Below are 23,768 nucleotides of genomic sequence, written 5' to 3'. Positions count from 1 at the left end.
TCGCTGGGTTGAGGACGTTGGCTCAAGTATCAAAAGTGCGGGCTTGCTTCTTCCATCTGAAGAAGTCGAGGGCCCGGAATGCCATCGGCAGCTCGCAAGAAGCTGGGATGGCGGCGGCTCAAGCTCTGAGCCCCATCAGAACCACGCCTAGGTAAGTGCGCGTCTCTCTCGCAGCATATAACCGGGTCGAGTCGAGGCACGCACGTAACGCCAACATGGCCGCTGTCGGGCTTCCTTTGTGTGTGCCTCGCCGCTGCACAGCCCGCGCCCGTTTAGTTCGCTGCCGACCTGCCGAGCGCGAGGGTCGGCCGCCATTCCGCTTATAGTTCTATCGCGCGCGCTCTCTCGCATACTCTCGCAACGGCAGCGCGCAAGCAGCACACCGACACGCGAACTTGTATTCGTATTGCTCTTCATCTCTCTCACTCGCACCAACGTTCGGCTTGCACGCTCCCTCTCTCGCTCGCGCTCCCGCCGCCTCGCTCAATATCCAGAGCAGCCGCACGTCTGCTCTTTATTCGGCCGGGCATTGCCAGCTTCGATTATTAAACACCACACACTAAGTTTATGCCACGAGGAGATGGGATTTGCCGTGATTTCCACGACGGATTACGAGCAAACGTAAATATTTGCCTTGTCTCTGATCATCTTTTTTTCTTTTTTCATTTAACTTTTGTTTGGTTAAGGTAGTTTAATGTGTCTGTGTATGGGTGTGTGGTGGGAGAAACTGCCGGGTTATTCAAATTTTGTAAGCCGTGGTTGGAGTACACTTGAGCCAAAAGAGATTGTCTTTTTATCTTGAGCCTTTTTTACACATACGCCTCACCATCTCGTCTTGTCTGTGCAATTTTCGGAGCCGACGCGCGCAGCTCCGCTCTGCGGCGTCTACCGGCTCGCTTTTCGCAAGCCTGTTCGTTTTGCGTGATCGTCGCTTTTTTTAAACTATCTGCTGTTTACAAACTCGTTGTTGATTTAGCGACAACAATGCAGCTTAACAGGTTTTTGTTCTGTTTCTTTGAACGGCTCGGTTGTTTACCCAAAATAATTGAAGTTTTAGTGCTTTTTAGGAATATATTTTTTTAATTCACTAAAATAGTCAATAACTAATTAATTTTTAGAATTTTTCACTGTGCATTATTGCAAAAGAGCGTATAAATCACTATGATAAAAAAAGGTTTATTGAATATTATTGGAAAAATAGGCCATTATTACTTGATGAACTTAAACCAAGTATGATTACGTACTTCAATCAGACAGCATTAAAAGTATTTATGTCATGGTTTGTCTCATCATTAGTAAGAGAATCTGTAATTTCATAAAAAAAATCAATTAAAGTTTACTCATATACTTGTTGGATCAAATAATTATGTAAGCAGGCAATAAATTTGAGTTTTCAATCTATTACACATACAAAAATTTATAAACTACATAGGAATATATTGTTTGAGAAAATTCAAAATTGTCTAGCAATGTTTCATTGATTGTAACTTTGTCTCATTTAATACATTTTATGGATGTTTATCAATTCACAAAGTTAAGCAAGCTGGAATTACTCGAGGAATGGCAGAGAAACCCGGGATGCCATGGAGTATAACCATCTGAATTTTTATTTTTTCCAGTGTCATGTGTAATGAGTGATAAGCAAGGTGCGCCTACTTTGCCGCCCCTTACTGGGGGTGGAGGAAATAATGGGGGGAGCAATGGAGGTGCACCACAGCAAACTATTAGTTTGCAACAGGTCTTTGCCAATGTCCTTTCTTCAGCTAATGTACAACAATTTGTCCTTACCTCACAAGTTCCTGGTCTATCGCAGGTACTTTAAAACATTGAGTACTGAATGTTTTTTGGTGTCATTTATTTTCCAAGTTCAAATTTATTTTCTTTGGAATAATATTGGTGTTTTCATAGTTCATTTTTGGTATTCTCGAATTTACTTGACTTATTTAAACTTTTTGTATCTTATAAATTTTCAAATTACTTATTTTACTTATGAGACACATAACATTTTGAAAACTAGCATGAATAGTGACAAGTTTATTTTAATAATATCAATATTACAAACAATTGGTTGTACATTAGAGAAATCACACATTTTGCAATTTCCAATATTCTAGAGAATTGCTCATTAGTAGGAACACAAAGCACTTGCTTTGTCTGGTTTATTTGCTCTTTTGCGTATAGCACATACTCAGTCTAACCTCCAAAACAGAACAAAGATCTAAACAAGGAACCATTAGTTATTCTCTTTTGTTATTTTGTTGTGTTATATACAACAATTGTTTATATTTTGCGTTACATTATGGAATGACATGTTATTTTACGAGAGTATGACAATTGGCTAAGGAGTGCATGTTCTTGAGTCCAAGAACAATTGGATTGGTATGACGTAGATATAAACCATTTAGTGATGATAAACTCTACCGAAAATGAAAGAACGAATGAATGTACCATTCAATTTGGTCTTTCTGATGAAAGCTGAGGCATTTGTCTGAAAATGAAATATTAATATCGACTATCGAGTTCTAACCTCTGTTGGCGAAGCACCCTAAAGCAAAGCACATGGTGTGATTTGAACTTGTAGGTCATACCGAACAGTGGCACAGGAACTGCACAGCCGATTGGCGTCACGCGTATCGTCAACATCTCGAGTTCGGCGCCGCGAGTCAGCGTGGTCAACGTGTCGGGGCCGGGCGGCGTCACATCACCCAGCCGTCCGAATAACCCGAAACTCGTGTTGACCACCTCGCCGAAGCTCGTACGCAGTATGTTCGTAACACCTACACCAGCGCTGCCGCCGACGACGACGGCAGTGTCGAGCGGCGGCACGTCGTCGTTATCGCCGTCCGCATCGCCACCCGCCAAAAAGAAAGCTCGACTGTCCGAGAGCAATAGTAACTTGGACAAGCCAACCGAGCCGGCAGCGGACGCGATAGAATACCGACGGCGCATCATCGAGCACAAGCTCCAAAAGATGCGCGCCATCAGGGACAAGTACAACGAGAATGTGGCCGAGTACTTCTTCCTACAGAACGGCGGCAATATCATGGACTTCAACAATTGGAGAAAAAAACCTACACCTCAGTTTCTAGAGTTTATGAAGCAGCACAAAATCGACAGCGATGATAACGAGGAAGAGTTCCTACAGATTGGTAATATCGTGACGGCTGCTGCCACCGCAACTACCACCACCACCACCACTGTCGCCGCCGCCGCCGCACCTATCACCACAACCACTATTATAACCACCACCGCCACCGTCACCACCACTACATTCGCCACCGCCGCCACAACTACCACGACTGTGAGTACGACGACATCGACGGTGGCAGCGACGACGACGACGACAGTCACTACGACGTCGACAATGGCGGTAACGACAAGTCCGTCAAGTACGACAAGTACGACAAGTACGACAAGTGCGACTACCCAGGTGCCGTCGATGACAACGACCACCACGACGTCAACGACAATGCCGACGCCGCTGACAACGACTACGACCGCGACGAATGTCACGCAAAGCACGGAAGTGGCCGTTTCCGGCGGCACACCCGTCGCCGTGTCGACGACCCTGCCTCCGGCCGTTGTCCAGCTGAGTCAACAAGGTAGAATTGTTCTTTTTATTTTAATTGATATTTCATTGATGTGAAATTGTAAATATTTGTGCACACCAAACCAAATGTAGAAGCACTTAACCAATTGGCTTTGATCTATCAAAATTCATTTTAATTACATTTAGGTGTTGATCTAAGACCCTATTGTACAACTTGAATTATAATATAAATCATCAACCCACTATTACAGTATCATCATTTTCAAACCTTTTAAGGGTTTATTTCCATCAAGTTGCCGATAAGTCTTGATACACATACTGAATGAGTAATTTTCAAAATAGGGCAAGTACCTGGTCGCCCTGCTGGGGGCAGGCATGGCATGGTTTTTGCCTTCCGAACAGCAATTCAAGCTTCACCAGTCACCATTCACCCTTCACCCACTTCTGTAGCACCCACTCTCATTATAGGTGATTACCACAAAGGCCTGCTACCAATCTCATTTGTTTTGTCAATCGTCTTGTATTAAATTATTGTGTTTATATATTTCCTTTAAAATCTATACAAATGATATCTTTAGGTTTGGAATTAGTGTTATATTTATACATTGATAATTAAATTGAAATTTCATTCTAGTTCTTTTTATAATTAGTTAATAAATATTTTTCATTTGCTATTGAATTTTATTACTCATGTTATAATTTGCTGATTCATTATTTTAAAACAGTATATTCACAAATGTAGGGGTATGAAATTTAGGCATCATAAGACTCAACGATAAAATTTGTTGAGTCTATGGGTGTTTGGAAATATTTATATATATTTATTTAACATTTGCTTATAGTTATTTATAAAGCAAGGAAATTGTCAACACAACTAGTTTCATATTATATCATTAATTGGTACGAATTAGTTATCTTTTTAAGGGAACTATAGTTCAGCATTATATGTCATGTTCATAATTTTTTTTTATTGCATGGCACCAAGTTTATTATAAAATTGAAATAGGTGTAATAATTTTATAGGTTTACTCTTATTAAACGTCACTGATCATTAACTATCATTGATCATATTCTATATTTGCTTTCTGTCCATATTAGTTTTTAATGTATTTTTATTGTGTTAAAGCATTGCTATTTATAGAAATTCTTTTAAAAAAATCATTTTATAACTTGATGTCTTATATTGTTGTTTATACTTATATATTGAAAAATTGCTTGGTTTACTGTTTTAGTTAATATTTAAAAATTATTATTTTATTATAATAATTAAATTAATTTATTCATATACATACAATAGTTACAAAATAGAATTGAAAAAAGAATGTTCTAGACATAGGAACTTTAAATGTATTCTTGAAAATGCAAATTACAAAAATGTTAGTATTATATGAAATAAAATTGTTTTTAAAGGTGGAACGCCGATGATTATTGACTCTCCAGAAGTTGAACCTCCAGTAAATAACCCAATAGCAGAAAAGATGATAGCTACCACAGCTGAAAAACCTGCAACTCCTCCAATTTCATCTTCTCAACCTATAGTTAAACTAGTAAAATTGTCTCCTGCTTCGATAACTTCTTCCTGTGATACTGTTAGTAGTAATCAAGAACAAATTGTAGAAAAGGCTAAACAGGTAAATTTCTTCTCATTTCAATGCTATTATTTTTGTATCTTACCACTTGAAACTGAACCCGTTATATATATTTTCAATTAATTCAATAGGAAGCTTATGTAATGCAAAGGATCGCCGAATTACAAAGAGAGGGTTTATGGACGGAACGTCGATTACCGAAAATCCAGGAACCACCTCGGCCGAAAGCACACTGGGATTATTTATTAGAAGAGATGGTGTGGCTTTCAACAGACTTTGCACAAGAAAGAAAATGGAAGAAAGCTGCAGCGAAAAAATGTGCAAGAATGGTTCAAAAGTACTTCCAGGAAAAAGCTATACAAGCTCAAAAAGCAGAAAAGTTAGAGGAACTTCGGCTAAAAAAGATCGCTGGCTTTATTGCAAAAGAGATCAAAACTTTTTGGGCTAATGTTGAAAAGGTAATGTCAATTTTTCTTGTTAATGAGATTATTTACCCCACACAATAAGCCGGCAGTTTTGACTTTACCATGTTATGATTGTGTGCTCGTTGTGGGAACATTAATTCTAAGAAATATCTAATTGACTCATTCTATTTGAGTCTCAGTTTAATATTATTTTAGAAACACAAATTACAAGTGTTAAAGTATTTGATTTGATAGCTTGCAATGGTGAATATATTTTAATTCAAAATGAATTATTTATATTCCAGGTGGTGGAATTCAAACAACAGACACGACTTGAAGAAAAGCGGAAAAAGGCTTTAGATCAACACTTAAATTTTATTGTTGATCAGACTGAAAAATATTCGTCGTGGTTAACTGAAGGTTTAAATAAAGTTGAAGGTATTCAGAGTACACCAGCGTCAATACACAGTTCTCGAATATCATCACCTAATACAACCGCAAAAAACTCTGATGATGGTATATTTATTAAAATTTGAGTGGTTTACATGGTTGTTAATATTTCGAATCTTTAATGATTAAATGTTTTACAGACGAGTTCAAGCCAAACCAAGACTCTGACGACGATGAAGAAACGATAGCAAAAGCCGAAGAAGAAATGAAATCTAATCATAAAGAAGAAGTAGAACTGTTGAAAAAAGAATCTGAACTACCCTTGGAAGACTTGCTAGCAGAATTACCACCAAATTATCTCGAAGAAAGAGATAAAAGTCTATCCCCTCTGCCGAAAGATATTGTGGAGGATGAAGAGGTACGCGCTTTTTTCAACTTGAAAACAATTTTTTAATGAAACTTGTGATTTTTTAATTTATATTTATCACTTTGATATTGCAGGAAAGTGTTAATGCGGAAGGTAAAGATACGGAATTCACAGTTGCGTCGGATGCGTCTACAGATGACGAAGAAGATACTATCCAAGAGCAAGAAAAATTAGAAAAGAATGTTGACCATAAACAAGAAATAGCTGATTTAGAAGCAGAAAATCAAATGCCGATAGATGCACTTATAGCCAAGTATGGAAATGCTTCAGTAGCTCCCATGGATGTTGATGAAGATGATAGCGAGGATGAAGGTACATCAATTAAATTTTTAGAGTTAGGGTTGTTTAATGATGAGGTTGATGATAATCCATTAATTTCTGAAGATTTTTTCATGCTGTTGTTTTCAAGGCATCTATTTAACATCAATTATACAATATAAATATATTTATGTTTATCAAATTGCTTATATATAATTCAATAATACATTAAATATTTACTATTTAATATTTAGAGTCAGATAAAGATGAGAATGACGAAAATGAATCGGAGAGTGAGGAAGAAAGTGAAAGTGAAGACGAAACGCAAGATGATTCCCAAACTCAAAGCGATGAAGAGCAAACAGTTGGTCTAAAATCATTATTTGAAGATTTGTCCGATGAAAATAAGGTACATTTTTGTTTCTTACTTTGGTTTGTATGGTTAGTTTCTTGTATTTTAGTAATATTGAAAATTTTAGAGTACAAGTGAGGCATCTGAAAAACAGAATGAGATGGACTCCGTTGCAGCTATAGCAGAGAGCATACAACCAAAAGGAAACACACTACAAACTACACATGTAAGTGTTTGTGTGATTCGATTATACACTCGAGAATAGATGTCTTTTGAACCTTCATTTCCAAAGTGTTTGTGATCACTATGTAGCATAGCACTATTTCACCTGGAGGAAGATTGAATGCAATCATGTCCTTTGCAGATTTATGAAAATTTGTTGGATTATTTTGGTTGCTACAGTATTTTTGATATTTTTACCGAATTCATGATTAATATCTGTATTTATTAATGTTCTATTATTAAACATTCTTATATATTGCAGGTTGTCACTAAAATACCATTCTTGTTGAAACATTCTCTGCGTGAATACCAACACATCGGTTTAGATTGGCTCGTTACAATGTATGAAAGAAAATTGAATGGTATACTTGCTGATGAAATGGGTCTTGGTAAAACTATTCAAACAATCGCTCTTCTGGCGCATTTAGCATGTGAAAAAGGTAATTGGGGTCCACATCTAGTTGTCGTACCGACATCTGTGATGTTAAATTGGGAAATGGAATGTAAAAAGTGGTGCCCGGGTTTCAAAATTTTAACGTATTATGGAACACAAAAAGAAAGAAAACAAAAGAGGACAGGATGGACAAAACCAAATGCATTTCATATATGTATCACGTCTTACAAATTAGTGATCCAGGATCATCAAAGTTTTAGAAGAAAAAAGTGGAAGTACCTTATTTTAGATGAGGCTCAAAATATAAAAAATTTCAAATCTCAGCGGTGGCAACTGTTACTCAATTTTCAAACACAAAGACGATTGTTACTAACAGGAACTCCGTTACAAAATAATTTAATGGAACTTTGGTCTTTGATGCACTTCCTTATGCCAAATGTCTTTCAATCACATCGTGAATTCAAAGAATGGTTCAGCAATCCTGTCACGGGAATGATTGAAGGAAATAACGAATACAACGAAAATATTATTCGGCGACTTCATAAAGTTTTGCGACCATTTCTATTGAGACGTCTAAAGTGTGAAGTAGAGAAACAGCTGCCAAAGAAGTACGAACATGTTCTTATGTGTAGATTATCAAAACGTCAGAGATATCTGTACGATGATTTTATGTCCCGAGCAAAGTAAGAAGCTGAAATTCGTTAAAGATATGTTATTGTTTGCAGAATATTTACGAAAAAATATTTTTTAGAACGAAAGAAACTTTGGCTAGCGGAAATCTACTTTGTGTTATCAACGTTCTTATGCAGTTGCGTAAAGTATGTAATCATCCAAATTTGTTTGAACCTCGACCGACAGTTTCGCCTTTTCAAATGGAAGGAATTGATTTTCATACTGCATCTTTAGCATGGAGCGCTCTTGACTACGATCCATTCAAGGCACGTAAAATCTATTTACAATTGCATCTTGTACCCATGTTACAATTTGCTGTTTCATTATATTTTGAAGCGGTATTCACTAATGTGGGTATATTATTCCTAGGCAATGTACGGCTCTCTGTAATAATTTTTTGAGCCAAAGGGCGCTTAGAAACATTTATTTATGCAATGACTTATTTACTTTAAATAAAATAAGGTCATAATTTTAACTTATGAAAATAACGGTGTTCTTTTATTTTCAGCATATTGATTTGTCTTGCTTGAACCTATTACTACTTGATTTAGAATTCGTCGTGACTGCGTTCGTTGCACATCGCATTAGGCGATTGAAGACACCGAGAAAACTTATTGAAGAAATAGATAGTCAACCTGAAACTCCTCCACGTTGTCCTGTTGGAAAGATTAGAATTAACGTTAGATTGTCTAATCAAGTATCTAAAACGGCTTCAACTAACTCACAACAGTCTTTACAACAACCAATAAAACTTAAAAGCTTTTCTAGTGCTTTACCAACTCCCAGAGTAGGTACTTCTCCTTTGGTGAAGAATAATCAAACGCCACCCGGACAAAGTAAGTTTAAATAACTTTACGTGATTAATTATTTCTTGTATTTTTTAACAATGGTCTTTAACGTGCTTTGATAATAATGTAGGTGTAACGTTGAAAGTTGCTGGTGGCCAACAACTTCAAGGTATCTCTGTTCAGTTGGTGCCACATCAAGGTGGAGTTAAAGGTGTGATTTTTAAAAATGTTGTATTCGAAATAACGAATTAAATTAAAAAGTAATTGCTTTACGCGTTTTTTTTTCTAATTTTCAGCAATTCCTGTTGGAACTGTTGCTCAAAATATTCAAAGTACAGCATCAGTTACTCCAACAACGACCAGTATCAATACTCAAAGAATAACTGTTAGTAACGTAAATGTTAAAGATGGGCAAAAATTAACGATGCAAACATACACGGTCAAAACCGGTGACTCCGTCCAAAAGTATCAAGGTCCTAATATCGCTCAATTAGTTCAGACTTCAACCGGTAAACATATCATTTTAACAAATCCACAACAATCTGCAAATGCCCGTAAGCATAACAATACAGATTTTTTTAAACGGGGGAATTTGGATTTATGTTATAAAGATGCCATTCTTTTTCAGTTTCATTCCCCATCATGACACCGAGTGGCCAACGATTGACTGTTTTGTCTAAACAAATAATGGGCTTATCTACGACACCGGTACCTGTCAATAAAGTAATTGGGGGAGTCGTAACAACTAGTTCTGGTGGTACGAGGCCGGTTATGCGAGTTCCTCCTCTTAATGTCAATACGGCACAGTCAAGTGGGCAAGTTCAATCAACAGATCAGATTCGTGTAACTAAAACTATTCAAAAAGATTCTGAAAAGGGTCAAATAAAAGAAGTGCCCAAATCCGAATTCTATCTGGTAAGTAAATTAATTGATCCATAAAAAATTTACAAAAGCATCATAGATCAGTGGTTGTATAGTTACAAGCGCTTTTGCAGTGATGCAATAACAAGCATACTCGAGCCAGCTTGTACATTCTTGAATTCTGTTTGAACGTACATTCTAAACCCGAGTTCACATTTTCTTTAATTACAAAAGAAAGTTACCCGATTAATTCTCAAAAAGTAATTGATAACTATTTGTTGTTTCATTGCAGCCACATTTAGAAGAAATAAGGAAGCAAAAGCGTCAATCAAAGCTTATTACTCTAGCCGACATAAACGAACGAAGATGTTCCGCCTGCCCACTTTACGGCGACGATTTGTTCACGGCCTTGAGGATAGAAAAACCAGTGACTACGTGTAACTGGCAAAGCGGTTGGTTACATTGCGCCAAGAGGAGCGACTTGACGCGCTCGAAGAAACAATACTTTTCACGGACCAAGGCTTTGTGTCAGGCAATAAAATCGACCGAACAGATTGTCGAAAACCTGAAAGAAATCTTAGAGAAGTTTGTTATTTACGTACCCGCAGCGCGAGCTCCATTGCCTCAATTCCACGTTTCTCATCCAAACCCTTCAAAACATTGGAAAGAGCAGCGATTAGTCGTCGAACTGAATCAGCAGCTCTCGTCGAAAGTATCTATGTTCCATTCAATCACGAGGTCGATGCTCACACAGTTCCCGGATCCCAGACTAATACAATATGATTGTGGAAAATTGCAATCGCTCGATATTCTTTTGAGGCAGTTGAAATTTGAAGGGCACCGAGTACTAATTTTCACGCAAATGACCAGAATGCTAGACGTTTTTGAAGCTTTTCTTAATTATCATGGACACATTTACCTGCGACTTGATGGTGCTACAAAAATTGATCAAAGACAGGTTCTGATGGAAAGGTTTAACAACGACAAAAGGATATTCTGCTTTATTTTGTCCACGAGGTCTGGTGGTGTTGGCGTCAATCTAACGGGAGCCGATACAGTCATATTCTATGACAGTGATTGGAACCCTACAATGGATGCTCAAGCTCAAGATAGATGTCATAGAATTGGACAAACTAGAGATGTACATATTTACAGGTAAGTCATCTTTTTAAGCTAATTACAAACTTTAAAAAGTACTTTCGCCACCGACCACGAAACTGAACTTAAGTATCTGTTATCGTTTTTAATTTAATTGGCGAAATAATAAAATTTCTTTATAAAACTCGCACACTTAAAGTGGAAATTATAAAGTGCGCGTATCCTGTCTAAAGAAACAAATTTTTCAAATCTATTAAATTTGTTTGTAAATTTACTCATTGTTTTGAAATCACTAAGAAACTACAAAATGTAATTCATTTATGATTTTCAAAAATATAGATTGATTAGTGAAAGGACAGTTGAAGAAAACATCTTGAGAAAGGCAAATCAGAAAAGATTGCTCGGTGACCTTGCTATTGAGGGAGGTAACTTTACAACTGCCTACTTCAAAAGTGTATGTATCCAAATTTTAACTAATAATCATTTCAATTGAAATTTTGATTAACATAAATATTTTATTTCACAGTCAACGACTATTCAAGACTTATTTGACGTTGATCAAAATGAAACCGATGCTTCGACGCGAATGGCCGAGGTATTGGATCAAAGCAAAGAAAGAGAGCGTAATCTGCAGCGAGAATTGTCACAAACCGAGGATAAAACAGCACTCGGGGCCTTGGAAAGTGCCATCGCCGAAGTCGAAGAAGATCAAGATGTGCAAGCTGCTAAAAGTGCGAGAGCTGAGGCTGTTGCTGACTTGGCCGAATTTGACGAAAACATTCCCGTCGACGAATTCGATAACGACAATTCTGAGCTTAGTAAGGCTGAAATGGAAGTGCAGTCCTTGGTTTCTCAAGTAAGTTTTGCTACTTTTGTGACGTATGATTTAAGTTACTGTCAGATTATCTTGCAATTTTTTCTTTCTGCGGTTAGTAATTCACAGATAACTCGCTTCCGACCACAAATCTGTATATATTACTACAGCTCTTGTTTCTCATTCTATAAGCGAGATATCAAAGTTTCTCTATATAAACTCGTAAGCTGGAAGTGGAATTATACGGCTTGCGTATCCTGTCTAGAGATACACACATTTATATATAAAAACTAATTTCGTGAAAATATTTTTTAATACATATTTTATCGTTAGTTCGATGAAAAAAATAAGCAAAAATTGTTTCTATTCAGCTGACGCCGGTCGAGCGTTACGCCATGCGTTTCGTCGAAAACTCGGATGGCAACTTCTCAGCAGCAGTGCTGGCAGCAGCGGAGCGAGAACTCGAGGAGCAAAAGAAGGAATGGGAGCTGGATCGTCTACGAGCGATGCGCGAGGAGGAGGAGCGCCAAGCCCGGATGACTGACGACGACGAGAATCCGTTGACGTTCTCGCGCGAGGACGCTCAAAATCAGGTTAATACCAGTGTTAAGCGCTCGGTGGGTCGCCCACCTCGAGGTAGACGCGGTCGCGGACGTCCTATATGCATAGATAGGAGGCGTTTCAATCCAGGTCGTAGACCTAATGCGTGTAGGGAAGTCGAGGAGGACGAGGCGGTCTCGACAGAGTCGGACAACGAGTCAGAAACTTCATCAGTGTCAATCAGCGACTCCGAAAACGACAACGTTGACGCCGCCGCCTCTGACGGTACTGGTTCCGAAAGCGAATCGGATCAAAGTAATAAGAAAGAGGATGGTTGGGAGGATAACGATCAGGATGAGGGTGGAAAGAAAAAGGTTTCGTTTAAAAATGTTTTACTCGATAAGAATAAGAGAAATCACGTCGACATCAATAGTCCGAGAACTAGATCGAGGGGTGATGTCAAGATTGATCTTTGGACGTTAGATGTGAACCCGCTGTTGCCTGAGGTAACGAGACCCAGAGCAAAGAAAACTAAAGCAAACACATCGATCGAGAGTATCGAAACGAAAGACAAAGGCAATAACAGTACATCAGAGTCCTTCGATAATACTGGGGAGACACTTGACACAATGAGTGTGAATATCATTGAGAATGTCTCTGCGAGTTTGTTGAACGAGTCTCCGACAAATGAACCGATGAAGAGTGTTTTGGATGATACAATCAAGAGACTTCAAGACACTGAAAGCATTGACAGGGAAAGTAATCCAGCCCCAACAGTTTCAACGCCTCAACGAGGCAGACCCCGAAAACAGGTGGCGACGGTTGAGTCTAGCAGCAGTACTACTGTGCCTTACTCTACCAGGTCTACTAGTGGCAAGGTAGTGGCAGCAGCAACACCACTACCACTGGCGATTCCGTTGCAGGAAAAAAGAGCGGCAACCTCACAGTCGAGCAACTGCGAGGATGAAAACAAAGTCTGTGATATTAATGATACTTCTAATCCCCAGAATAAGGAGAACAAGGAAGGTAAAAGTAAGACTGCCGACAGTGTAGTGCGGCCTAACGCGACAGTGATAAGCGAAAAAAAGTTCGATACCGACGAGCAAACGGAGGCGGAGTCCAAGAATAGTGCCGAGTTGATATCCATCGACGAGCAACCACATAGCCCAGTTTTCACAAGAAAATTCAAATTAACGCGTTCACGCATTCGTTCCACCGAGTCGAAAGATAAGCAATTCGAGTCCGCTGAACAGGTGAAATCTGACAATACTGAAACTAATGAAATTCCAATGGAGGTAGACGTTTCCATTCCAAAAGAACTCGCTGCTGATTCTAAAATTATAATTACCGATAGATCTAGTCCTATTCTGAGCACAAGACGCTCCAAAATCACACGATCAAATAATCATACGAGCCCGAATACCAAACAGGAGTTTAAATCGGAAGAAGCTAGATCAGTCGATAAAATTGGGCTCTCAATAGTCGAGTCAGCTAAAGAGTCTGAAAGTTCTTTGGCCAGGAGTACTCGATCATCGACCCGATCGATCACTGATGATAAACTGAAAGAGAAGTCTATCGTGATATATGAGGCATTAACTGAATCAGCAAAGCTGAAAAACATAGAAACGCCTGTGACAATAGTAGAACTTGATAAAATTTCAGCGAAAAAATCCGACGAGGAACAGCTAGAGCGTAATCAAACTAAGATCACTCGATCGTTTACGAGATCGTCCATTGGAATTGTTGATTCCGCGAGTTTGGAACAAGTTAAAGTCAGTACTGCTGAAAAGATAAAGACTGTAGAGACTCCGACAAAGGTTGAAAGAGCGAAAAGTCCTGAAAGAGTGGTGATATTACCAGCTGAAAAAAGCGTCAAGGACAATGAGAAGCCTTCAGAAAGCCAAGGCACAGAAGAGCCAAAACCGAAAGTGGAAACGTCTACTCTGGGCATGACGACAAGGCGAAAAGCCAGTAATGTTGTTGAAGACACGTTGGAAATGCAGAACATTGAATCCATGGCCACGGAAACTCAAACTACCCCTGCTCAGGAAACTCCAGCTACGACTGCTCCTACCTCTCCTGAATATCCACAGGCCGACGTAGACTCTCGTTCGACAAGATCCAATATTCAGTTGCCAAACCCGATGTACCGTCGCACTTTCGGCAGCCCAACGAAACCAGACTTTCGTCGAAGACCCGACACACCTATGCCCGACATTAATGTTCGGCCACGAACCCGCTCCCTATCCAACGTCAGCGACGGTGACATACCAAAAACACTTAGTCCACGCAGTTCTCGAACAGATAATGGGTTTGTAGTGCCGACGTTGGCACCGGTGGCAGTACGCCGAGCAAGATCTTTGACCTACGTGAAAATGTCGGATCGAATAAGCACAGAGCGTAAGGACTTACCTATCTCCATTGGTACTGCTACCAGGGGGGTCATCAGAGATCCAACGTCGGGTGAGAGCGTAACTATCAATCGAGTGGTTGCTAAGAATAGGCCTGACACCCCAATGCCCACGCAGGAACAAGTGACCAGGTTTGGTAAACCTTCTACAGACTCGCACACGTTATCGCCAAAGTCCTTGCCACCTATTCCAAAATTGAAGAGACCTCTGTCACTACCACCACCGACATCAACGCAGCAAGCTGAGTTAAATGACAGTACTGACTCGAATGGCAACTCACTAGACTCTAGTATAGAGTCAACTTCTCAAGAGAAACCTCAACGTACGGCCAAGGTGGTTTGTCAAACTATACTGAATCTTGACTCAAAGAGCAAATCCAGGGCAACGAGTAGTCCACCGCAAAAGACAAGTCCCATGGCGAACAATGTCAAGTCAGGCAGGGGACCGGGTCGACCGAGCAAAGCTGCCCTGGCGCTTGATGATCATCAGGTAGTCGAGTTCGATAGCGAGTCTGAGTACAACACCGCCACTCGGGCTAAACGTACTAGACTGAGCAGTCAATTGGTCAAACCTCTCAACAAGCCCAAAGACTTGCACACGATCGATCTCGATAAATTATAAATATTCTCATGTCGGGGCAGTCGGGCGTTCTCTCGTTTTATTTTGAAAAGAAAAATCGCGAAGGAAGACACATGGAAAGAGCGTCAAACACACGTGTAAATAGTGGTAAATACGAAGAAAAACAAATAAATACTTATAGTTCGTAAGCTTTAATTTTATGCATCGACAATTGCCGTAAATGCGAACGACCATAGCATTGAGGGACGAAAATTGTTGATAAGTGAATATATGTTCCAGTGTTCTTTATTTTTCTCTCGTGTAGAGGAACTTTATTTGTCCCACGTTTTCTCTTTAATCTTATTCTTTCATTTTCATTCATCGTTCATTATTTCTCTCTCTCTCTCTTCTCTCCTCTTCTCTCCTCTTCTCGCCTCTTCTCTCCTCTTCTCACCCCCTCTTTTCGCTCTCCCTCTTTCTTTCATCCGTCAGGGGAACTTATATAGAGCTCTAAGTTATTTTGTAATTTATTATACGTCGCGATAATGGGAAAAGAATACAACTCATTGACTGTGTATTATAATAATGAATATGTAATGCGTCAAGAGGAATGATCAATTTGTATAACTTACAAAGTTATACATTCACTGACGGTATAAAATTTAGATGTGAAGCTGTTGTATTAAACAGAAGATATTGAAAATGAGAATAGCAATAGCTCGATTTCATGAAAGGTAATCGCATTAGTTCCATGCTCATATGTAACGTACACAAACATATTTTATACATCGTAAAAATGCTTCGTCGAACTACCTTATTTGTCACAATATATTTTACTTTTCTGAAAAGGCCGTTTAATTATTTATATATAATTATATGTATATATTATATGATTATTTATATATTTATAATTATATATAAATATTTATATGTATATATATAATTATATACATAATTATTTATATATATATATTAGTTAGAAAGCGATCAGAGTGCGTCCTACATTGTAATTAATGTGAAAACTTTAAATGAGAGGAAAAGTGAGTTGATATTATTAAGTTGCGTGCCTGTATTTTTTGTATGATCGAATGAGTCCTCGAAAAGGAAATAAATGAAATATTCCTTGCTAATGAACATTAATTAATGACAAAGTGTTTATCATCTTATTTCTTGGTACGTCTCCAAGTCTGTTCGATCAAAGGTTCAGTCCCGTTTTGGTGTCCAATTAGCTCAGTGTGCTTGTTTATATTTCATATTTCTTGCACGTTTAACTAATAATAATAATAATAATGATACATTATCAGTTTGGTGTGGCAAGGCTGTCATGACCGCACGATAATTGATCTTTTTCTGATGACTTCTTTTTTAATTAGTTATTTCATTAATACTTTCAAAGAAATATGATGTTTTATTCAGTTGAAAGGTAACTTTTAAAAAATGGCACCAAAACACTGCCTTTGCCATTCCAAACTTGGATGCAACCAAGATATAAGCAGGCACATTAATGAGCGTTCGCGAGGATTATTTCTCATTTCTTTTTCCTGGTATTTGCGATTGGCAAAACAAGGGTTGAAATGAGTCTTTGAACGAACAAGACTTTCCCTTTATATCCTAAACCACCTCAACTTTTTATTTATTACTTTCTTTTCCTTAAAAAATATTTAAAAAATTTTTTTTTTAAATTAAAAAAAAATGATGTAATGCAATTTCAAATAATTATTTAAATAGTCTAATTGATATTAACTTCAATTGTAGTGCATTAATATGATCACTTTGCATATTATTTCAAACATTTATTTAAATTCTCCTGTATATTTTTATTTAAATTACTAATTTACAGTTTGATAAATTTGTAACGTGTTTTTGCCATTTTGTCACAAAATTAATACACTTATAAATTTCTTGGTAAGTTTTTTTTATTTTTATCTATCCCACAAGGTAAAAACCTTTGTTTTGCCAATACAGGTTGGAAACAAAATTGATTATAGAATAGTTCAAAAATTTGAAATAGTTTACTTGATGAAATTATTCACATTTTGCAGATTTGGATATCGGATGACAACAAGGAACAAATGCCGGTTAGTATAATTTCTTTTTCGCAATTCTTCCGTGTTTTCTATATTACATCAATCGCTATGCTCAGTATATGGTTGTAACTAACATTCAAAATACTGTAATTTCAAATTTTATTTCTATGTAAACAGTTACGTGTACCATCTGAAAATTTTTTAAATTAATAATATATTTTATGAGGTTAAACTTTCATTATTGAACACTTCGGTAATAGTGATTAGTTAATATGAAATGTATCCGTCTATGTAACTTATCCAAGAACTTGTATTATATATTTTTCTACTGACTGAAAAATGCTGCCCTACCTGATTTAATTTTGCACAATTAGATGTGGTGTCCACCAACTCCACCAACGTCAGATAACGATGTGTATATCGATTATACTTTGGGTTTCCTGTACGATAATACTCCAATGACGGAGGCGCAACTGCCACCGGTTTACAATAAGAAAGAAAACAAACGAACACGCACTGAAGCGGGTCTTCTAGACAGAGATGGTAAACTTTATTACTTCGAACAAAAATAAATTTACTTTAAGTATTTTTTATCAACTCTAAATTATATTTCCTTGCACTAAATTAAAGGTCGTCGTCCAGCGAAGGTACGACATAAGGAAGAATCCGTACATGCTCCTCGTTCCCTCTTTGATCGGCCGTCACCGGCGCTGACGAAAATGCGTCGTGATATGAAATTGCATAAGTATCGTCCAATGATACGTCCACCTATTACGATGAGCGGTGTGAAACCTCCGATGATGAAATCTGCTGCCGAACAAGAACCGGCACTCGAATGGATGATACACGAAGATCACTTACTTCTCCAAGCTATCCAAATCTATCAAGGTTTACCACTAAATCTTATGATCGTTTCACCTGGTCATACGCCTAATTGGGACTTGGTGGCCGACATCGTAAACAACATTTCGAGAATCTACAGATCACCAAAACAGTGTAAGAATAGGTACGAAGCGATTATTGTACCTAGAGAGGAAGGCAAGTTGTTGTACGATGTCACGCCTAAAAAGCAAAAGAAACAAAAAGGAAGTGTTTATAAGCTTCCTCAGGTTGCTGAGGTAAAGATTGACTTTTATACTTACTGTGTAGCTATTTTTAAGAAACGAATGCTTCATTTGATTTTACATTAGCAGCAAAGTAAAACGAATAGACCGATGCGGACGTCACAATTATATAACCAAGATAAAAATATCTCTTTTACGGCGATGTGCAGCCAAAGATTCGAAAATATCAAAACAGTGTCAAACCGAAGATCGCCAACGACTAGGCATACGGTTACCAACACAACTACGAGAAATCCAAAACACGCAGTCGTTTTGTCCGAATGTGGTATCCAGTACGACGTTCCTTTGGCACCACTTGACGTTGCCGCTCGAAGAGCCGAAAGATTAGCCAAAGAAAAATTGAAAAATGCTGCCGGCACCGTAAGTTCCTCGTACACACACGTACACTTACACTTTGTGTACCTCATACGCGTGAAAACACTTTTTTGGCCGTGTCACTTGTAACAGGCTAAGTAATTTGACGTTAAATTCAATTTGATGAAGTTGCAAAATATTTATTCTGTTAGTTTCATAAAAATCTCAAAAACGTCGTTGTTTTGTACAACCGAAAATGATTATTGACGCTTTGAATTTTTATATTTTAGACAGCTAAAATTTTTTAGACCAAAACTTATGGATCCTATCACCAACACTGACCATAACGAGTGTACTCCAAATTTCTTCTACTACCCTACTCTGGACTATAGTACTATTGTTAATTTATCGTACAAATGATTATTGGTCAATAAGTCTCTCTCTCTCTCCCTCCCTCCCTCCCTCTCTCTCTCTCTCTCTCTCTCCCTCTCTCCCTCTCTCCCTCTCTGAGCTTTAATATGTTGTATGTACAAATTAAAAAAAGATTACAGAATTACTTTCATTGATGTTTATGTCTGTAATAATTAAAACTTTCAGTAAGTTAGTGATAGGATTTATGTTGCTAATGGACCTTTTTGTTCATTATTTTGATTATATATACAAATTTACGTACCTATGTTGGATTCTAATAAACTAAAAGAAATTCAGTAAAAAATTTAAAAAACACAGCCATGCGACAATGACACAAATATACATTATACAATAATAATTAATCTAGCCAATCACGGCGGAACAACAGCAACAGGCAGCAGCAGCAGCAGCAGCAGCAGCAGCAGCTCGTTTGGTGCAGCAGCAGCAGCAACAGCAACAGCAACAGCAGATCACTCAGCAGGGCCAAGCAACGGCTTCGACTTCTGCTCAAGCTAACCAAGCTAGTCAAGGTGCAACAACGGTGGCCACAACTCCAACGGGAATTCGAACGATCAGCGCTGCAACGGTGGCTGTCAGTTCCCCAACGATCGTGGCAACGACCAACGTAAAGCCGGCTCGAGCAGTCGGTGCGCAAGGGCCGACGATAGTAGCCAACTTGCAACCGGGTCAACGTATCACTGCGGCTAACCTCGTAGCGTCGAATGCCGCTGTCATTGGTCAGAAGAACATCGTCAGCTATGCGGTGTCTCCGGTCAATAAAAACCTCACGCCAGCACAACTTCAGTTGGCGAGACAGCAGCAACTGGCAAGACAACAGGCGCAACTCAAAGCCTTGCAACAAGCACAGGCTAGTGGACAAAAGGTTGCGGTAGCGTTGTCTCCATCAGCTGCCGCTGTCGCACAACAACGAAGTGCTGCGCTCATGAAACAGGCTGCTGGAACTATTGCAGGAACAAGTGCTGCTGCACAAGCACAAGCTACCGTGGGAAAACAGAACGTGACAACGCGACAGGTACGGGTAAAGTGTCAAATTTTTTGTATACTTTGTTTAAAAAAGCTAATCAATCATTTCTAGTATTCATTGTATTACTTTAATAGTGCTTTTAATTTACTGACTCAATGATACCACATAATTCTTAATTAAATTATAATGAAAGCAAACTCAATAACTTTAATCGATCGAGGTACATTATTAACTGTTTTCTTGATCTTCAAGGTTACCGAAAGTGAAATGGCTGCTCTCCTCAAACGTCAGCAACTACAGCAACAAGGCAAAGCCATAACGCAAGTCCAAGTACCAGCTCAAGCAGGGATTACTGGTGCCCAAGTTTACACACAGACAGCGGCAGGACTTCAGGTTCAACAAGCAGGAACTTCAGGCACGACAGCCATACCAATGACTCTGGTCAAAACAGCGGGTACAGTTACTGGAGTAAGAGCGGCTACGCAGCAGATCAGACAACTGCATGTTAATCAGCAGATACTCACCCAGAGAAGGTTACCTAGTGGCCAAAAAGTGACGCAGCTGGCTCAAGTTGCCGGTAAAGGTGGTGTACCTACTCAGTTAATTGTTCAGCAGAAAGGCGGCTTGCCAGGCACTATGATGGTTCAACAGCTTCAACAAGTTATGAAGCAAGTACCCGGCACCAGTATACAACAGTTCGCTCATGTGAGTATTGAGTTATTGATTTATTTAAAAGTTACACTTTACTTTATTTTTAATAATATTTTCATTTTTCTCATTTTTTTTATAGGTTTCGACAGGACAAGCGACCGCTCAAACAGGTCAGGTTGTCTTGGCAAAGTCACCAATTCAAACCCGAGTCATTCCGGTATCATCCAGTGCCCTTAAGCAAACTATTCAAGTCGTTACAGCGAGTACTGCACAACAACTTCGACAAGCAACTCAAGGAAAACCTGTCGTCACAACTGCCAGAGCGAGTCCAGGACCAAGTACAGTCAGATTACAAACCATCCCTCAGCAGACGCATATACAAGTATCTCAACAACAGGTACAACAACAGCAGCAACAGTCTCAGCAAACTCAGCAACAACAGCAGGTCCAACATTCTCAAGCAGAGTCACAACCAAAATAAAAGATACAACCAGCTAATAACTCAACATTTTAGTAATATTTATTACACTTTCTTTCTTTGTGTGCAACTGCCGTTGGACACGTTTGTGTTGTAGGACAGAAAAACATTCCGCATTTAGTTATAGTTACACTCTAATTTAAATACTGTGTGGTGATGCAGATTATTTTTTTTTTCTTAAGATTTGGTATAGCATCTCAAGTCAAACTTGATACTTTATTACTTCTTTCGAATAAGTTTCTTTTGATTTTTAAGTGAGTTAAGATTTATAATTTGATTAGTGTTGATAATTCGAAAGATAATTGATTACGTAAAGTTTTTTGCAAATTGAAATGTACTAACTAAAGTGAAAATAACAATGAACATTCACTCCGAGACACATTTTGTCACTACTTAAATTTATTAAATGAACTAACGGATATGATAATCATAGAAACATCAAATATTCTAATTGAAATCATTAAAATCTTCAATGTTGATAAGATTTCATAGATTGAATTATTTAAGGAATGATCTAAACATAAATTACATAATTATTATCTTGCTATTGTAAGATAATGCTGTAAAAGAGACTGATAATTCAATATTTCTTTCAATAGTAATAGTAAAAGATAGGAGTATGGTAATTTTTTAGATTCTGTATGATTTTGCTTAACTATAACAGACTAATGGAAAGTAACTGTTATTAATGATTGCAGAGTTTTTATAATTTGAGTCTAAAGCAATTACATTGTTAATACTCTTCTGTCTTTACAGTAACAATAATGATTTGTTTTAATTTCTCTATTATTTGCTATGACGAAGCGAATATTTTAAACTAATTTTAAGAAACTATTACTTTTTTGTATTTGAAAAGAAAAGTCAAATAACATCAATTTGATTTGTTAGTGGCAATATTCAATGTTTACATTGCTACAGAGTAAAAGAATTACTGTATATATTTCCATGATTTTGTACTTATAATATAGCTTAAGCTAGTTAAGTGTATAAATTATGTGAAAACCAACTAATAGGCTTTTAAAACAATGAACAAAAATTGATGCCAATGGGCACCACTGTATATACATGTTAGTTAAATGCCGCCTTCATAACAAGTGTACATCTGTAAAGTGAATGAAACATTCTTCACAGCCCGTTAATCTAATGAGTGTAATTTAATTTTTGAAAATAACATTGGTTTTTGGTAAAGCTTATGGGAAAACAATTCTTAAAAAGAAGATACGCGATCCGAACAGTATTTATAGATTTTATTTTACACGCGCAATTCATTTCCTATAAAACTCGGCCCTAAGTTATTGATGTTTCGGAAAAACATTAACGTTACTTGTCTTACGTTGTTACAGAATAGCAATTTTGTAAAAAAAATTATTTGTTGCAAAAAGAAAAGTGAATTGGATAATTTTTAACATTTAAAACTTGTATGTACTGTATAATATTTAAGTGCGCTGAATAAGGTGTAAGTAATTTTCGTCAGGGCAAAAACAAAAAAAAAGATTGTATTGATATTGTATATGTTTAATTCGTGTATAATATTTCAAATAAATTTCTTCTACGAAGAACTTAGTTATGTATTCTTGTGAACACCTTCAATTTGAATTTGAGCCCTTCCTAATTCATTTTATTTAAAAAATGTCTAAATCTAAAGAAGACTTAACTGCAGTTAAACCTTAATTAGATGGCTATTTGAATATGTTAAAAAAATTTTATAGTTCATGAAACAGAACTCCAGATTCAAAATGAAGTCAAAATTTAATCAAATAACTCACGATCGAAGTTTTTCATAAAGTAACTTAAGTATCTAAAAAACTTGTTAAATTTAATATAGATGATTGTGTTTATTAAAATTAGATGCAGTACAACTATAATTTAGCAATTAAATAAATAGAAACATCAAAATGAATTAAACATGGAATCTATATTTTTCACAAATACTACAACCTCTTGACAAAGGTGGATAGGAAACTATATATATAATAATGTATTCATCATATCACCTCTGCTTTCGGAAAAATGGCTTATGTTTTATCCCTCCTCTCACCCAAATTTTGGTACACCATTGATGTCTTAACCTTTTCATAACGGGATTATCAGGGGGAATCTTTACGTTGAAATTGGACTTTTTTTTTACACGACATTTGTACATAAAATCGAAGAATCTGCCACGTTAAGTGCCCGACAAATTTGGTAATAGAAATTTCTACCAGTCCCGTCTGGGACGAAAAGTCCTACGTTAAAAATTTTATTTGTGGAATTAACAATGCATTTCTAAGTCATGAAATATGTTGAATACAAAAAAGATAATAAAAAACGTCAAGATATCTCTGACCTTGAAAATTGTATTTCAAGGTTAAATGCGTAGTTTTCCGTCCGAAATGATATTCATACGTTTTTGTATGCGTTGGATGTAAAAAAATAGTAATTGTTATTATGAACGTCATTTGCAAAAAATATTTCAGTTTTCGCTTTCACC

The 23,768-nt window shown here is 37.4% G+C and overlaps 1 protein-coding gene across 6 annotated transcripts; it reads left to right on the top strand.

Annotated features, from left to right (window-relative positions):
* Window positions 1-10: 10 nt before the first annotated feature.
* LOC131672254 (helicase domino) lies at window positions 11-22,863 on the top strand. Of its 6 annotated transcripts, XM_058949364.1 has the most exons (28): window positions 11-151; window positions 1,620-1,813; window positions 2,582-3,602; window positions 3,893-4,018; window positions 4,961-5,181; window positions 5,271-5,597; window positions 5,849-6,059; window positions 6,134-6,351; window positions 6,435-6,672; window positions 6,873-7,027; window positions 7,098-7,196; window positions 7,455-8,269; window positions 8,338-8,524; window positions 8,767-9,094; window positions 9,177-9,257; window positions 9,343-9,600; window positions 9,675-9,961; window positions 10,200-11,062; window positions 11,345-11,459; window positions 11,532-11,861; window positions 12,191-12,412; window positions 17,371-17,406; window positions 17,730-17,898; window positions 17,986-18,473; window positions 18,546-18,839; window positions 19,552-20,223; window positions 20,422-20,874; window positions 20,960-22,863. In XM_058949364.1, the coding sequence occupies exons 2-28, from the start codon at window positions 1,631-1,633 to the stop codon at window positions 21,299-21,301; spliced, it is 8,739 nt and encodes a 2,912-aa protein (XP_058805347.1). In that variant the 5' UTR covers window positions 11-151; window positions 1,620-1,630; the 3' UTR covers window positions 21,302-22,863. The 6 variants fall into 6 exon arrangements, with proteins under 6 accessions (XP_058805347.1, XP_058805342.1, XP_058805344.1 ...); XM_058949359.1 differs by lacking the exons at window positions 17,371-17,406; window positions 17,730-17,898; window positions 17,986-18,473; ... (2 more) ...; window positions 20,422-20,874; window positions 20,960-22,863 and having other exon boundaries at window positions 12,191-16,612; XM_058949360.1 differs by lacking the exons at window positions 11-151; window positions 17,371-17,406; window positions 17,730-17,898; ... (3 more) ...; window positions 20,422-20,874; window positions 20,960-22,863 and adding an exon at window positions 295-621 and having other exon boundaries at window positions 12,191-16,612.
* Window positions 22,864-23,768: the final 905 nt, after the last annotated feature.

The sequence above is a fragment of the Phymastichus coffea genome, unplaced genomic scaffold, assembly GCF_024137745.1.
Source record: "Phymastichus coffea isolate CEN01 unplaced genomic scaffold, Cenicafe_Pcof_1.1 PCOF00146, whole genome shotgun sequence".
Lineage (NCBI taxonomy): Eukaryota > Metazoa > Arthropoda > Insecta > Hymenoptera > Eulophidae > Phymastichus > Phymastichus coffea.
The sequence above is the reverse complement of the archived record's forward strand: the minus strand, read 5'-3'. Positions and strand labels throughout refer to the sequence as shown.

Bases quoted from the DNA above. Each gene is read 5' to 3' on its own strand.
- LOC131672254 (XM_058949359.1), top strand. From the start codon at position 1,631: ATGAGTGATAAGCAAGGTGCGCCTACTTTGCCGCCCCTTACTGGGGGT. The intron at 7,028-7,097 runs GTACATTTTTGT...TGAAAATTTTAG, and splicing joins ATTTGTCCGATGAAAATAAG to AGTACAAGTGAGGCATCTGA. The intron at 7,197-7,454 runs GTAAGTGTTTGT...TATATATTGCAG, and splicing joins ACACACTACAAACTACACAT to GTTGTCACTAAAATACCATT.